At 48.7% G+C, this 16,957-nt stretch overlaps 1 protein-coding gene across 1 annotated transcript; it reads right to left on the bottom strand.

The window, feature by feature from the left end:
- Positions 1 to 1,674: 1,674 nt before the first annotated feature.
- Positions 1,675 to 16,797, bottom strand: Hsdl1 (hydroxysteroid dehydrogenase like 1). The gene is made up of 5 exons (XM_041650810.1): positions 16,716 to 16,797; positions 8,953 to 9,178; positions 7,682 to 8,127; positions 7,290 to 7,517; positions 1,675 to 3,838 (listed from the first exon to the last, which is right to left on the bottom strand). The coding sequence occupies exons 2-5, from the start codon at positions 9,170 to 9,172 to the stop codon at positions 3,740 to 3,742; spliced, it is 993 nt and encodes a 330-aa protein (XP_041506744.1). The 5' UTR covers positions 9,173 to 9,178; positions 16,716 to 16,797; the 3' UTR covers positions 1,675 to 3,739.
- Positions 16,798 to 16,957: the final 160 nt, after the last annotated feature.

Genomic DNA, 16,957 nt, shown 5'->3' with positions numbered 1-16,957 from the left:
CTGTAGGAAAGCAACGCTTGTTAGTTTAGGGTTGCTGAGTGTTTCTGTTAAGATTTGTTCACTAAGAATGCCACCTGCAGAGCCATAACAAAAGGAAACAGCCAGGCTCACAGCTAGCCCTCAGGAACACTTCCATATCAAAGAACATGCCTCTGTTGGACCGTCCAAAGGACAGCACTGGGTCACAGCGCCACTGAACTGGCTCTCATTAAGTCCACGTCCTCTTCTGCAGAAGAGAGATTTTCTGCTGAGCAGGCAGGGTGGCCCTGGTTAACAGCCTAGCAGCTGTCTCAGGGTAACTGATAATGGCTGTATTGTAAATCTCCCCATTCATTCGAACAGCCACACTTTGGGACTGAACTGCAACTGGGGGCCCTGAAACTACTGAAACCAATGGGGATTTCTGTCCAGAGCTGGTTCCCTTTGGGGCAGTAGCTAGAACCAGTCCCATGCTATTACTAGTTTCCTTTATTAGTCTCTAATTGCTGGAGTGACTTCTCACTGGGAAGGTATGTTGAGTCCATAATACACTGTGTTGATGTATGTCCGGTGTTATAATCTAGAGAGAATTCAAGCATGCAGAAGGCCTGTGCAGTTACATGCAAACGCTATTTCCTTTGAGCCAAGGACCTGAAGCATCATCAGATTGTGGTGCCCATGGGGATCCCAGGGCTGATCTCACAGAGACACCAGGGGATAACTGCTGGGTAACCATGGGACCACACAGCTGCCAGAGCCACGGCTGTCCAGCACTGAGTGTTGAAACTGCATATACCACTCTCCTGGAAACACGTCAAAACTCAAAGCACATAGGAGGCACCGTCAGTCCTAAGTCAGGGACTGTGTCCAGCTCACTGTGGGTGGACAGGAGTAGAGGCTGAGGGCATGGATCATCAGGTCTGAGGAGACACCACCAACCCTCTAGTTCTCATATATGGAGATTTTACATCACTGAGGAAAACAACAAAAACAGCCGGTCAGGGGGCTGGAGAGAGAGTTCAGTGGTTAAGAGCACTTATTGCTCTTCCAAGGACTTGAGTTCATGCCCAGCACCCACATCAGGTAACTGTAACTTCTGTCCAGACATCTGACTCTTTCTTCTGGTCTCTGTGGGCACCTGCACACATGTGGCATACACTCACAGATATATAAATACAAAGAAAAATAAAACCTTAGGGACTGGAGAGAAGGCTCAAGGACCCAGGTTTGAACCCCACCACCCACATAGTAGCTCCTAGCCATGTGTAGGTCCAGTTCCAGGGAATCTGCTGCCCTCTGGCCTCCAACAGCATCTGTATGCACATGGTGCACACAAACTCACGCAGCCTCACAAATATACACATAATGAAATAAAAACCAAATGTTAAGAAAAACTGTTCATAACTTTACCTGTTCTCATTTTTTTCTTCCCACTTTTTAAAACCTACTACAACTGGCTTTTGTACCCACCACAAAATTAAAATGGCTCATGATGAGTGACCCACACTCATCATGCCAAGTCCATAACCCCTCCTCACCTACTCAGCCATCAGCGGATAAGAGCAAGATCCTTCGGGTGCTCTGCAGGCAGTGGGCACATTGATGTGCGCCCTGCTGTTTAATCAGTGACAGTCACAGGTGTCAACTTCTGCTAATCCTGTCTACAAGGGACAAGGCAGTGACACCTTCTGAAGGAAACAGTGATGCTTTTATTGGTACATTTCAATTCACAGGGTAAGTTACAAAGGTTCAAGTTCAGAGCTCCTCCTTCCTTGGTTCAAACAAACAAACAAAAACCCACCATGTCCACAGTGAGAAGAGTAACTCTCAGCGAAGGGGCCGAGTCTGAAAGCTTGGAAGCCTAAGGATGCCTGTTGGTCTTCTGCTGGCGCCATGGATCACTGTGCTCTGAGTCTGCAGCAGTGTTCTAGCTGAGTCCTGCTGAGGGGCATCACTACAGTCATAGCAAGAGCTCTGCGCTGTAGCTGACAAGTGTGCATACTGGACCACAGGACCTCACACAGAACGACAGTGTGTTCCTGCTATGGTTTCTGCTTCCTGAACCGTGGTTTCACTATGTGCTCCATGATGGCTTTGAACTCCTGAGTCTCCTGCCTCCCCCCACCCCCATGGGATCATGCCTGGTGATGTTTCAAGCGGAGTTGCTGTTGCTTATCACATATTCACCCAAGTTCCATCAGTACGACAGAAGCTTCCAACCACTGGTCTCCTGCCATTACCTCCAAACGTGGGGTTCTGCACATGTTTTGAAGACATAATTGAAGACAGGAAGAATTTCAATCTTCTGGATCTGAGGCCCAGCTAGAAATGCCACAGGGGATGTCGTGGGTAAAGCGCATATTCAACATAAAAGCACACAGGGCCTACAGATGATGGAATGTCACCTAAAATAATTCCACACAAGTCCTAGCATCTCACCCATTTTCATCCAGGCACAGCATCAGCACCACAATGTTAAGCGCCACATCCCTCCATTCTGCACTCGATGCCACGACCTATGAATTCCCAAGTGCCAGCTGTAAAACCCTTATAAGTGGTTGGTTTTATAAGACCAAATTAAACACAGCAAGTTTCAATGCTCACCCATATTGTGGGGGTTTGTGTAAATTATCTTCACACCAATAAAGGCATTCCCTATAAAGTATACATTCATTACACAGGCCAAAAATGAGTTTCTAACACCATTTACACAATACCACATAACACACATGAACGTTGCTTATATTTTAACCACTATTCTACAAACACTTGATTTTATCAACAGTGCTCCTGGGATGAAATTGGGTTACATAGAAAAGTATATGAAAACCAGCTATAAGCAGTTACAACATGGATGTACTGAGAAATCACTCCTTAGCCACAATTTTTACCTTAGAAATCAAGACAACCCATTATGTATTCCAATCTAGAAATGAAACCCTCCCATAGAATTAAACAAAAACCACGCAAAGGAAGCAGCATCAGACATGGTAAAGCCCACGACAGAGCTAGGCAGGCTTTTACCACGTGAAAAGGAGTAACCTGGACCTTTAATATGGTAAGGCTCCCCATTACCTCGTCCTGACAAAGACTCTATTAAAGTCATATCAACAACATTGCTCAGACACACAGCGCACAGTACACACATGGTTCTAGGGGGACCATAGGGAAAGGCAGGGTGCACACACATGCCCCTACATGGAGCTATATGGTGTGACACACACATCTACTGCTAATACCACCTGCACTCACAGTTCACAGTTAGAAAATAATACTTTTCTGTTGTCTTCCTGATGAACATTATTATATATTTTCTTTTGAGATAGGTTTTAACTATATATCCCTGGCTGGCCCGAAACTCACTATATAGCCCAGACAAACTCCCAAAGATCCACCTGTCTCCACCTCCCGAGTGCTGGGACTAAAGGCATGAGCCACCATGCCCAGCATGATGAACATCTGAAAGCCAATACTATAATCACCTAAAAGAGGAAACCAGCTCCTTCCAGGAGCTGGCTAGTCACATTCTAAGTGCTAGGGAAGCCTTCTGTTCTGTTCTCAGGCTTCGTGACTACGTGCCCTGGGCCACCCATGTGGTCCCTGAGGTTTTTCTCACAGACTGAAAGTCGGCCTCATGAAAGATGGTAACACACTAGGTACTCAGGAAGAGACAATACGCAAGTGAACTACATGTGTTTTCCAAATGCCGGAATACTGCAGGTTACTGTGGCTTGGCCCAGCTTCTCCAGAGCTTCCAGATTCAGGCTTGGCAAGATAAGGCCTCTTTCCGTAGGGAGCGGTTGAGAAGGTTTGCTCCCCACACCCAGAGCCACTCAGGCATATACTGTGCGAAAAGAAACTACAAATGAAAGAGAGAGACATGGTTAGAATCCTAAACCATCAAAGCTGAAGAAATAAGGGTACAGATCAGTGTGGGATCTAGCCCTGTTAACAGACATCTAGTGACTGCATTAAACAGACTCTGAGCCCCCTTCCATACTGAGGTTTGCTTCTGCATAGGGTAGTCACTGCGATTCAGTCAAGGCAGCACAAAGACAAGATGCCCCATCATGATGCCCACCATCAGTGCCCACTCCCTTTCTGCATGCTCCTGGGAACATATGTCTTAAGTAAATCATTCTAAATCCAAGAGAAGCTAAAGCTGTACCACCCTGAACAGGATTTCATCTACATCCAAGGAGATGAAAGGAGTCTTATGGGGGTCCCTTGCGAGGACCTGGGAATGGCTCACAGCACAGATAATTCATCCACTGCTGTCTTGACCATGCTGTACTTCTCTATTGGCTCTGGCTGGGACTTTTCCCTTGTAGTTATTGCTTCCTCTGAATGCAATTTCCCAGGGTCACAAAGGGCTCAGTTTTATGAAGATTTCAACTCTGCACTCCAATCCAAGTTCTCCCCGTGGCAGAACTTGAGCTGCTGGGAATTGGGTGCACTGGCGCCACTGAGGAAGGGTCTTGTCCGTCTCCACCAGGCTTCCCTCAGTCATCCTCATCTAGGCTAGACCTCTTTCCTCCTTTGTCCTGCCATGCTGAGACTCTCGCCTGATTCTTCTCCTTACATGCTCTCTCTATGGCGTTACCAAACGCTGCCAACCTGCAAACCTGTCTCCAATACAAGTCCCTCACCTGGACGCCCACCTGTGTAACTGCCACCTCAGCTTCTCTGCACAAGTCCCCAGGACCCTGGTCCCACTAGCTTCCATCATGCCTGATGACCTCTTCTCCAGCAGCCACCCATCTGGACCAGAGTGGACCAACGCTTCCTCCCCTCCTGCTCCATCTATCACTGTGTTACACATCTCCAGGCAGGACACACCACTAACGTGATGTTCACCGCTTGAGCAGAGATCCACCATGCATGTCTGCTATCCACTTCCTCCTCCCAGCAACAAACAAATGCAGAACACCGTTCTCACTAAACACCCACAGGAGGCCAACTGGGGTGAGACACTGTACCATTCCTATGACAAATCCCCAATCTGTTCCTTAGAGCTAAAGAATGACAGGGAGTTGAAATCTTCATAAAACTGAGCCCTTTGTGACCCTGGGAAATAGCATTCAGAGGAAGTAATAACTACAAGGGAAAAGTCCCAGCCAGAGCCAATAGAGAAGTACAGCATGGTCAAGACAGCAGTGGATGAATTATCTGTGCTGTAAAACAGAAACGGGCTGGAGAGATGGTTAAGAGAGCTGGCTGCTCTTCAAGAAGACTGGAGTTCAGTTCCCAGCAAACATCAGACAGCTCCCAACTACCCAGAACTCCAGCTCCAGGGGATCTGACACTCTCTTATGACCTCTGTGGGCACTGCAATCATGTGCACATACCCAGAGAAACATATGTAAACACATAAAATTAAAAATTCAAAATGCTTTAAAAGGGCATCACCCTAAAAATTAGTGGGGGGAAAGACAAAAGAAACAGACTGGCAAGGTTGAAAACTTAAAGTTTTAACAGCTCTGTACAGAAAACTACTCTGAGCACTAAATAGCTTCATGGACTCTCCTGGCAGAAAATACATTAAAGTACATTTAAAAATACATAGAATTTAGGGCCCCATGCTTCCTAAGCAAGCACTCAAGCACTGAGCAACATCCCTAGTTCTCTCTCTCTCTCTCTCTCTCTCTCTCTCTCATTTTAAACTTTTTCTATTTTGAGACAAGGTCTTGATAAGTTGCCCAGGCTGGCCTTGAACTCACTCTACATTTCAGGCAGGCTTTGCAATCCTTCTGCTGCAGCCTCCAAAGCAGCCGGGATTATAAGCCTCCACTTAGGTGAAGAATACATTCTAGAGTTCATTAACGTGGACCAAATCCACCTGCCATTAAGATGTTGGTGTTTCAGACATGGTCAAAATATTTCGTCATGATTTGTCCTCATGGCTGCATCTCCAAGACAACTTTAAGGCCTTGGAGCCACTCTTCACTTTTTGTTTTTGCTTCAAGAAAGAAAAGGTCTCACTACATAGGCTGGGCTGACCCTAAGTTGAGATCCTCCTGCCTACTGAAGAGATGGCTGGGCTACCATTTCTAGCCTTAAACTACTTTTCAGGTTTCTTTGCTCGGTTCTTGAGAAATACAGACTCAGAAAGAGCTACCAAGACAGCATTTTAGACAAACCTATAGTTCTGAGCCTTTAGACGAATATAAGAATTATCTGTTGATTTGCTCACATTTATTTTGTCATAGTAAACTAAATTATCTTGATGTGCAATAGCCCCCGAAGTATTTAACTCATAATCAAAAATGCTCAGTAAAATCTAAATCTAGTAACATCTATTTCTAGTCCAGATAATAAGAAACAAATTACTATAAATATTTAGTTACTGCCCCTTGTGATTAAAATCGTAATTTTAAATATTTCATAAAGTTCAAATTTTTTTCCTTTTTTTCTTTTTTTGGTTTTTCAAGACAGGCTCTGGCTGTTCTAGAACTCACTTTGTAGACCAGGCTGGCTTTGAACTCACCTGCCTCTGCCTCCTAAGTGCTGGGATTAAAGGCATGAGCCACCACACCTGACAGAAGCTCAAATGTATTTCAAAATATTTTTAATTACACTGATTTGTGTGTGTGCGCGCACACCGTGGTGTGTGTAGAGCTCTGAAGACACCTTGTGGGAGGCAGAGCTCTTCCACCACGTGGGTCTCGGAGATCAAACTTAGGTCATCAGGCCTGGTGGCAAGCACCTTAACCTGCTGAACCATCTGGCTGGCCCCTAAATACTCTTAAGATATTTGTTTTGTCCAGGCAGTGGTGGTGTACACAGAGGCAGGTGGGTCTCTGTGAGTCCGAGGTCAGCCTGGTCTACAAGAGCTAATTCCAGGGCAGCTAGGGCTGTTACACAGAGAAACCCTGTTTCTAAAAATTAAAAAGATCTTTATTTTGTCTCAACAACAACAAAAAAATCTTAGGAAACAGTCTATGTTTCCTGAGTAAACAAATCCAGGAATACATGGAGATTTACTTGACATGATGGTGATACACTTACGGCCCTATCTTAGGGCTTCCTGAACTGGACTGTGCACATAGCACTTCCCTTCGGGCATCACCAATATCTCTGCACTGAAATCCCTATTCAAGCACCAAGTAGCTTCACATTCCCCCATGCACCAAAGTAGCCTATATCATGTTTTGGGGGAAAATGAGAAAACCTGAAAATCGTTACAGTAATCCCCACACATGAGCATCTAGAGCTGTAAGCACAATCACTGAGAATGGGAGGTGTGAGCGAGGATTCCCAACCCTCGGTCCCTGGCATGGCTGACAGAGCGTTTGAAGGCATGGGGCTACCTGAATAGAGTGGGACCAGTAGCCTGTGGTCCTTTTCGAAATGCCCAGGGTCGACACCGCGTGCTGAGCATACACTCTCGGTGAAGGTGCCAGCCACGGGCATCTGTGCAGGAAGCTGCCAGGCGCAGTCACACTGGTGGTCACGTGGAAGGGGATCAGACTCTGCACGAAGATCCCTTTAGAGGCGTACTCATACTGCAGGGCTCGGCTGAAGTGGTCCAGGTATGCCTGAAGGGAGAGGGGGGCAGAAGGGGAGGACTTTGAATCTAGAAGAACCTTGAAAGAAAACCCAGAAGCAAAAGACTTGCCTATTCCCATCTCAGGGAAAATGGCCAGCATAAGCAAAAGGAGCTGACTGCTCCCTGAGCATCCCACAGTAAGAAGAGCCTGACCTTGGATGCAGAAAAGGCCGCCAGCTGTGGTGTGGGCTTGCAGCAGGAGCCAGAAGACACTGTGACGATGGCGCCCTTCCTTCTCTCCACCATTCCCGGAAGCACTATGTGGACCATCAAGCTTGCAGCCGCAATGTTCACATTCACAATGTCCCAGAGCGTGTCCTCAGGAATCTGGGTGAAATACTGGGGGTAGGGGTAGAACGCACCCACGTCATTCACCAGGATGCCAATGTCTCTGTCTCTCAGGGCTTCTCGGATTGGAGCATAAATCTCCCGGCCTCTGCTGAAGTCCGCCACCATGACAACTGTCTCCACCCTATATGTATCAGCTATGTGCTTGGCCACAGCCTGCAGCTTCTCTTCTTCCTGGCCAATCAGGATCATGTTGAGTCCCCGGCTTGCTAACTCCTCAGCATAGGCCTTCCCAATGCCATCTGTGGCCCCTGTAAGGCAAGCCAGGAGGCATGAGTGTGTTGAAGCATGGTATCCTTACAGAGAACCAGAACTGCTCACGGTTGATCTCATCAGAGAAAATCACACACTAGGGGGAAAATGCATAACATCTGTCAGTAAAGGACTATGCTAAATTGATAAGGTGAACCATAAAGCTAAAGATACTCAGGCAGGAACTAGCCAGAGGCTCAGTGCTTGCTGCTAAGCCTGATGACCTGAGTTCAAACTCCAGGACCCACATGGTGGAAGGAGAGAACTGACTCCCAAAAGTTGTTCCCAGGCCTTTAGATGTACACATGGCACACACATGTGTGCATGCACACAACACACATACACACACACACGAATGCATGCACTCATGCATGCACTCTAAGCTACCCTGGCAGACAGACCAGGAACTGCTCACACTCAGCCCGCTGGAGTAGGATACTGTGGAATCTGCTTCCAATCTCACCCCTGGCTTGCTTAGGTGTCAGGATGAGCTTTCTGGGACACAGAAATACATCACAATGCAATTCAAAACAGATAAAGCATTTCTGAGAACTTTGACAACCCCAAAGGACAATTTCAAAACAGACAGCAGAAAAGACGTGTGAGAGGCAGGAATGGGAGGCTGGGGAGTAGGAGCTGGAGTAATGAGGGGGATGCCTTGGAGGATAGGGCTCCCTAAAGTGAAGTGGGAAGAAGGGAAGAGCACAGAATGAGGTCTCAGTAGGAGGCAGAAGCCTCCACTTAAATTCTGTAGCTGCCTGCTGGAAACACTGACTTAAAATACAACCCAAAGAGAAAGACCACTGGAGCTGAGATCAAGTTACCACTGATGACAGCCCATCTTCCATACTGCTTGATGAGGTCGGGCCTGCTCCCCAGGCGAGGGATGAAGTGCAGCCTGATCAGGCTGTAGAAGTCACAGATAACCGTGATGCTCTTTCTGGCTGTGTACCAGGCTCCCACCAAGGCCAGGGCTTCCATATAGCAATTGCAAGACCTGGCGATCTCCCTGTACAAGAGGTAGAAGCTGTCAACAGCAGCCATGGCAACCTGCAGGGAAAAGAAGAGAGAGCTGCATTTTGTGGACTTCCTCAGGAGCAACAAAACTCCTGAGGGCACACAACCTGAGACTGTCACCACCGCATGACCTCATGTCTAACACCTGTGGCTTAGGAAGTGCTGGCCTTCCAAGAGATTATTCAACAGAACTACTCGGCTATGGAATTCTTCCCAAAATCCCGACTCGGAGCTACAAGCAGTCTGAACAAAGAGAAACATGAGTGCCCTACTTCAGAGCTGCAGGAGGCATGATTATCACTGATGGCAGCTGGAAAGTGTCCAGCTCCCCAGTAAGTACAGAGGGCCTACTACCTCAACAGTGACAAGTAGAATAAACACAAGTAGTGACAGAATATGACCTTGGTCCCCGAAAATATGAATATTAAATATAAGGAGCACCCCTAAAACACGAGATGATGATGCCCTCCTGCAACAGCAGAGCAACACCACCCCCCCACACACACACATACACACATACAGCCTGTTACTAACTTGGTTTGCCTGGTATTTTCCCTCCTGGCCTCTAGGTTTGAGAAAGTCGCACACACCTCTTCTAGGTGTGTACACAGCAAACACTAAAGGGCAGACACGTCCCAAGTATTGTGTTAAGGATCCAAGGCAGAGGCAGGCATTTAACAATTAAAATGCAAGCTCATCTGGATATCTTAACCTACGAGCAGAGGGGACCCTGGAGAGGTGGACAGAGGCCAGGCACAGTCTTGATGGCATGACCAAGGGCTGTGCTCCATCCTGGACCAGGGCAGAGGAGCTGCTGCAGTAAGATCCAGTGCACACTGGGTGGCCAGAGGAGCCTGAAGGCTCACATGCATAGTAAGACAGTGGAGGCTATGCACAGGCAACTTGATTTTAAGTACCACCCCCTCTCCCTCAGAAAAGAAAACATAAAGCTTGTGGGAATGACTTCTGGAAGGAAATCCATTTAAAGTGAGAGGTGGGAAGTCCTGGAAACAGTCAACACAGCGGCAAAAATGGCACAAGTCTTGGGGATGGAGTGGGTGCCCTCTGTGTCTCCTGTGATGTAATTTGCGATCTATCAAGTTTTGCCTAGGGAAAATGAAACACGTTAACCACCGAGCAGGAACCTGTGAGCACATGGCCTCCCAAGGCACAGGGAAGCATGAAGAGAAAACTGAGCAGCAGCCAGACAGAAGACATGCAAGCTGCGGAGGCCCTGATCCACACAGTGCACTCTCCCCAGTATGTTCCAAGTGGCAGAAATCCAGCTGACGTCACAGTATGTTTTAAAAGCTATTCTCAACCTGTATAGTGGTGTGGACACGTAATTTGGGAGGCTGAGGACGGAGGAGTCCCAGTTTGAGGCCAAAAAGCTAGGCTATTTAAATAGTAAGACCTTGCTCAAAATAAATAAATAAATAAATAAAAAACAAGAAAAAAAATCAGACCCCAGCTGAACTGGTGGTATATGCCTTTAATCCCAACATTGGGGAGGCAGAGGTAGGTGGCTCTCTGTGAGTTCAAAGCCAGCCTGGTTTACATAGTAAGTTCTAGACCAGCCAGGGATACACAGAGACTGCTTTAAAAAAAAAAAATCAACTACTGAAGAGGCTAAAGTGGGAAGATCGAAGTTCAAAGCCAGCCTGGAACTTAATGGAAAAATATCTAAGGATGGGGAGGGGGTGAAAGTGTTACTCAGTCGCTTATTCAACATGAAGTCCTGACTACAAGCACCAGCACCGCAAAGAAAGGGAGGAAGAAAAGAAAGAGGGAGAGAAAATGGAGGAGAGGGGGATGAAGAGATGGAGCTACTGCCCCTCTGCCCCAGCTTTCCCAAGACTCTGAACACCAGTACAGCAAATCCAGCAGAAGGTGCCTGACCTTGGGGTTCTGCTCTCCTCACTGTCAGCCCCAGTCTTCTTTCTCTTAGCATCTTGCTGCCAGCTCTGCCCTGAGAGGCAGCTGTGAAGGGGAAAGGAAGCCAACAACAAACAAACAAAACCCAGGCTCAGCTGGGAACACTTTATGCAAAACTAAGACCAATGCTTTCAAAACAAAGCACAACTAAAAACTGTGTGCCTGGGGACAGTCCCCTGGCCTTGCAGGCAGTGGAGGGGGCATTCCTTCCTCATCCTGACTCTTCTTAGGGACACAGCATCAGATAGGACAAAATTCCATCCAGGTGAGCTGGGGGATCAACAGCAATCTATACTGCCTAAGAGCACCTGGCTATGGTCTCTACACCAGCCTGTGGAAGGGTCATCCTCTCGCTCCAGACCCTTCCTCAGCCCCCCACAACACCTGCTTCAATTTTCCACACCACAACAACCAGCCTGTGTAGCCCACGCCCAAAGCCTGGTAGATTCTGGCTGGCCTGCTTGAACCCAGGTGCCCAACACTTTCTCACCGCTGGCAGAAGTAGCAGGAACGTGAGGGGCTTAAAGGAGGGGGATGATTTGAGAGGCTTGGTAGGATTCTCCATTTCCCCCTGGAGACCCTTCCCCAGCTTGCCACTGTCATGAACTGCTGAGACCATGGCCCCACCAACTGTGAGGTGTTCCTTAGAAACAGGCACTGACAGCCCTGGTGTGCTGGAGTCTTGACATAAGAAACACCATGCAAAGCCGGGCGATGGTGGCACACGCCTTTAATCCCAGCACTCAGGAGGCAGAGGCAGGCAGATCTCTGGGAGTTCGAGACCAGCCTGGTCTACAGAGCTAGTTCCAGGACAGGCTCCAAAGCCACAGAGAAACCCTGTCTCGAAAAACCAAAAAAAAAAGGGGGGGGGGGGCTGGAGAGATGGCTCAGTGGTTAAGAGCACTGTCCCTTCTTCCAAAGGTCCTGAGTTCAATTCCCAGCAACTGCATGGCGGCTCACAACCATCTGTAATGGGGTCTGGTGCCCTCTTCTGGCCTGCAGGCATACATGCAGACAGAATACTGTATACATAATAAATAAATAAATCGTTAGGCCAGGCGGTGGTGGCGCACGCCTTTAATCCCAGCACTTGGGAGGCAGAGACAGGCGGATCTCTGTGAGTTCGAGGCCAGCCTGGTCTACAAGAGCTAGTTCCAGGACAGGCTCTAAAACCACAGAGAAACCCTGTCTCGAAAAACCAAAAAAAAAAAAAAGAAACACCATGCACACATTCCTCCCAGCCAGACCAAAGTGAGACCTGACGCACACACACCAAACTCAAAGAAGCCTGATGTAGTCAAACACCAGATGGTTTATGAATAAAGCACAAAGCCATCAAAAAACCTACACTGGTAGTTACTGGCCCATGGGGGGAAAGGGGCGGGTCTCATACAGGAAAGTGTACATGGAAAACAAAGCCATTCAAATAGGGCTGAAAACGGCAACTCAATGTCCCAGATCAAAGATAACTTCAGAAATAAATCTAGGAGTCCCCTGGGCCCATAAGCCTGGAGAGGCACAGAAAGCTAACTGACCATCAGTGAGGCAGGGCATCTGCTGGTCTGCTGAGGGAGGGAGGTGAAAACAGAACATACATAGGACACTTCTAATAGATGAGTAAGATCCCTAGGACAGAAAGAGAACGGCTATCTAGCCAGTCCCCGCTCCCACTCCAGCCACAGTCCCGGGGCATGACTGGACATCCCCACGTGTCCTTAGACAGGGCAGGAAAGTTAGACGCGGTGAGTAACATGACCATAGTCTCCACGGGGGTCACAGTCAAAGGCCCGTGAAGGACTCTGGGAGGTAGCAAAGGCAAGGACAATCTTCTCTGGGGTCTCCAGAAGTCCCTTCTGGGGACTGTGACTTCGGTGTGGTGAGGTGGACTTGTAGTCTCTTCCTGCAGAACTAGTAGTAATCATGTCACAGAAGGAAGTATGGTGGACACAGGGACAGATGCCAGGAAGAAGGGATGGGCAGGCAGACAATGCACTGTCAGTCTGGAAGACATGTGACATGGCTAAGCATGAGAATAGTGCTATCAGGATGAAAGTCCTTTGCTCTTGGACTGAAGGGTGACCCAGGCTGGGAAGGACTGACAAGGCCTCCTTACCCTCTGCAGCCAGAGGCTGCACTTTTCGTCTGGCTCTGGTGTGTCCACTGAGTCTGCCTTGGACACAGAACCCCAAGTCCTGTTCAGCCTTCTAAGCCAGCTCATATCCACTCTCCGTCCTTGGTTTAAATCCCCAGCCATCAGGAAGTTGAGGAGCAACCTCCTCCAGCCTGAGGACCCCTCCTCTCCTGCTGCTCTGTCTCTAACACAATATTTATTTCACTTGTCTCTGACTCTGCAACTGGAGCTCAGGCCTCCAGAGGTCAGGAGCTATGTCCTAAACCAACTCCTCCATAATTAGAAGGGAGGGCATGGTGGCACATTCATTTAATCTCAGAATTCAAGAGGCAGAGGCAAGTGGATATGAATGAATTCAAGGGCATCCTGGTTCACAAATGAGAACATGTCTCAAAAAAAAATTTTGGAAAAGAAACTAGAAAACGCATTCCAAAGTATAAAACCTACTATGCACAGTCTGAAGGAAAACAAAACACCTACTCAGTAACTAGCCCAACAAAAGCAGCATCCAATAAACTCCAAGACACCCAGGCTTCCTTCTTGTCCCCTCTTCTACACTGAAGGGCACATCCTCCCAAAAGCTGGGGTTTCTTTCTCTCTTTCTTCCTCTTTATTTTTGAGGCGCAGACTGCTTTGATCTTACCCCAGCATCATGAGTGCTGGCATCACAGCTTATACCCCAAACCTGCTACTCTGGCTGCCAGCTTTCTGTTCTGAAACACTTCACGGCGCTGCTAAGTGCCGCCTGTTTGAGTGGCTCCTGAGGAGTGCCCCAGTGTCCCGAACTGACCTGCGCCCTCCACCTCTGAGACTCTTCTACCAGCTGAGGTCACAGCTTTGCTCTGGGTCATGACACACCCACATACAATTCCTGTCTATGCTACCACCAGCCCGGGGTCACCCCTCAAATTCTTAGGAACATCTCTTGGGCATTGGTGCAGGCATTCACAAAGGGGCATGCCACACAGTGGAACTGCTGGGCCACAAGGCCCTCGAGGGTTCCACTCTCCCTTGCCAAGAGACAGACCTGACTCACCTGTCTCACAGGTGGGTGTGCCACCTGTGGGAACACCCAAGAGTTCACCCTCCAACAACAGGGTGTGTAGGGTGGTTAGCAAGGGGCCAAGGCTCTTGTGAACCATATGTGCTCCTGCTGCCTCTCAATCTCCGAAATGCCCGTTCCCGTCTGCCCCTCTTCCTACGATGTGGCCTTTCTCTCAGAAAGACAAGAATTCTAGACAGACTCTAGACACACACTCTCTCTGCTATTTCTTGCTCACATTGTTGATGCGCTGGAAGTCTCTGTTTCCAAGCCCCTTCCTTTGCCAGCAGTGCTCACGGCATTTGACTTCCCGCCGCAACTCCGGCAGAAGTCTCCTCACAGCATTTTCTAGAAGCTGTTCTGATTTAAGTCTGCGATCCTGGATTTTGTAATGGTGGAAACCTGTTTTCACGCATCCTCTATAGGGCTCTACAGCACCACAATGCTGTGCATACAGTATTGCCTTAGCAAATACAATATTGCCTTAGTAAACACAATATTGCCTTAGTAAATCCTTTTAGATACTGTTTGTGCCAGAGCTCAAGTTTCACTCTTGAAGAGGACAAAAAAAAAAAAATCCCAAAAACTTCGCATCAGCATCTGGCAAATTCTCTTACAGATCAGTGACATTTTGGGAGTTCCTTATCTTCTTTGGTCTGTTCTTGATCACTGACTGAACCAGCAGTGAGACTGAGGGGAAAGAACAGTAACAGGGAACCCAGAACCCGGGACTCTTACCCTAGATCCAGGTCTCTACTTAGGCACCAGGAATTAAGGCAACAGCAGCCCACTCCTAGGCACTTATCCAAAATAACTTTTTTTTTTTTGCTTGCACTAAAATTCTGTAAAGAGGGTTCCTACCAGTCTGACTCACACTAGTCAAAAACGGAAACTGCTGAAATGCCCATCGAGTAATGATCACAGTGGGGCCCAACCATAATACAGTGGAATATGACTGAGTTCTAAAGAGGACCAGGGCATGAGTACACGCTGTGCCATGAAAATGTGAGGCCGAGGGCCAGAAGCCAGACCCAACACATGTATAAAGCATGTTTGCAATTGGGAACCCCACAGACACAGAAACAGATCAGGAACCCAATCTGGGGCCAAGGTGGGCTCAAACTGCAGCTGATGGGGTGGAATTTCTTTTGGGGTGATGGGAATTATCTGGGACTAGGGATGACAACTGCCCAGCACTGTAAATATGCTACAAAGCACTAAGTTGCACATTTCAAAATGGCTAAAATGATTAATTTTGATAGGCAAATTTTGCCTCAAAAAAAAATCCACTGGGAACTGGGAGTTGGCTCAGCAGAAAACTGTAGAACCAATTTGTAACCCCAATACTGGGAAGGAAAAAACAAACAAGAGAGTCATGGGGGCCAGCCAGACTAGCCTAAAGGAAACGCTGGGTTTAGTATAAGACATTTTCTCAAAATATAAGGCCGAGAGTAATAGGCACTGACCTGTGGCTTCCACACCCACACATGAGTGAGCAACACACACACTCCACTAATAAAGTACCGTTGAACTCTGCACTTCTGAAATATTCTCGAAATGGCTGGGGTCACCGAAAAAGAGATCCTGCCCTTGGAGATTAAGTTACACCACAACACCTGTCCTCTGGCCATCACCTGTGAAAGGGGCTAACCCTTCCCGGCTGCAACGAGAATTAGAGGAGGTGATGAATAAAAAGCACTTACAACACAGCCTTTCGCAACCGCTCAATAAACCGTAGCCATTAGCCAGGATTATTACTCCGGGTTCGATGTTAGCTACCGCTATTTGTACTGATCCGACTTTGTGAAAATGTTTCTAAGTGCGTTATCCCCACGGCCTCGCTTTACCCCCTCCTTCGATCTCACAGGCAATACTACACAAGAGAAAAAGGACGCAGTCATATCCCAGAATGTTAGCGCTAAGACCTGAGACTCAGGTGCGGCTCAGAGCCCTGGCCGGTGGTCAGTGAGACACCACCTATCCCCGACAGGCTCGTGGGAACCTGTATCCCCTGGGGTCACAGCCCAGGGGTGTGGCTGAGTCCTGGTAGTGGAACAGGGACTCGCCGGCTCGGTTCCCCATCCCTCCCCTGCGCCGCCGGGCGCCGCCCAGCGACTCTGCAGAACCCACCCGGCTCTGCAGGATCTGCGCGCTTTCTTCAGCAGCGCTGTCATTCGGCATCAGTTCTGAATCCCAGAACCCATTCAGACCCAGCGGCGGAGAAAGAAGGATACGGCGGCACCGACAAAAGGGCGGTCACAGGGCGTGTCGCCTGTGCGACGCACGCGGCGAAGATGAGGCCCGGGACACCTGCTCTGGCTGCCGAGGGACCTCCGGGAGCGCGGACAAGAGTTCCCAGCTACGGGACGCGCAGAAGGGTGTGGGGGGCGTTCCCGAGGGTCGGGGTCCCCGGGGGCGTGGCAAGGGCCGGAAGCGGGGCGCTAAAGGCATGGGCGCAATACCTGCAGCAAGCCGCGCGGTCTCCGAAGCCCGTCCCGCCACCAGTCCGCGCGGCCGCCGCCCCAGACTCAGCCGCAGGTCCGCTACCCACGTGATCCGCTACGCACGCACCTGGGTGGAGCCCCCACTAGTCCCGCCCCCGGTAGCGTAACCGACTGCGCGTGCGCTTTGGTTACCACGACGACCAGGGAAGCGTTGGATCGTCAACGACGCGAACTGTAGTGCCAGAGCCGAGTGGCGAGGC

The sequence above is a fragment of the Microtus oregoni genome, unplaced genomic scaffold (genome assembly GCF_018167655.1).
Source record: "Microtus oregoni isolate MIOR12 unplaced genomic scaffold, Mior012 000004F_ref0000308, whole genome shotgun sequence".
NCBI classification, from domain to species: domain Eukaryota; kingdom Metazoa; phylum Chordata; class Mammalia; order Rodentia; family Cricetidae; genus Microtus; species Microtus oregoni.
Note: the sequence above shows the minus strand (reverse complement) of the source record. Positions and strands in the feature narration are given on the sequence as shown.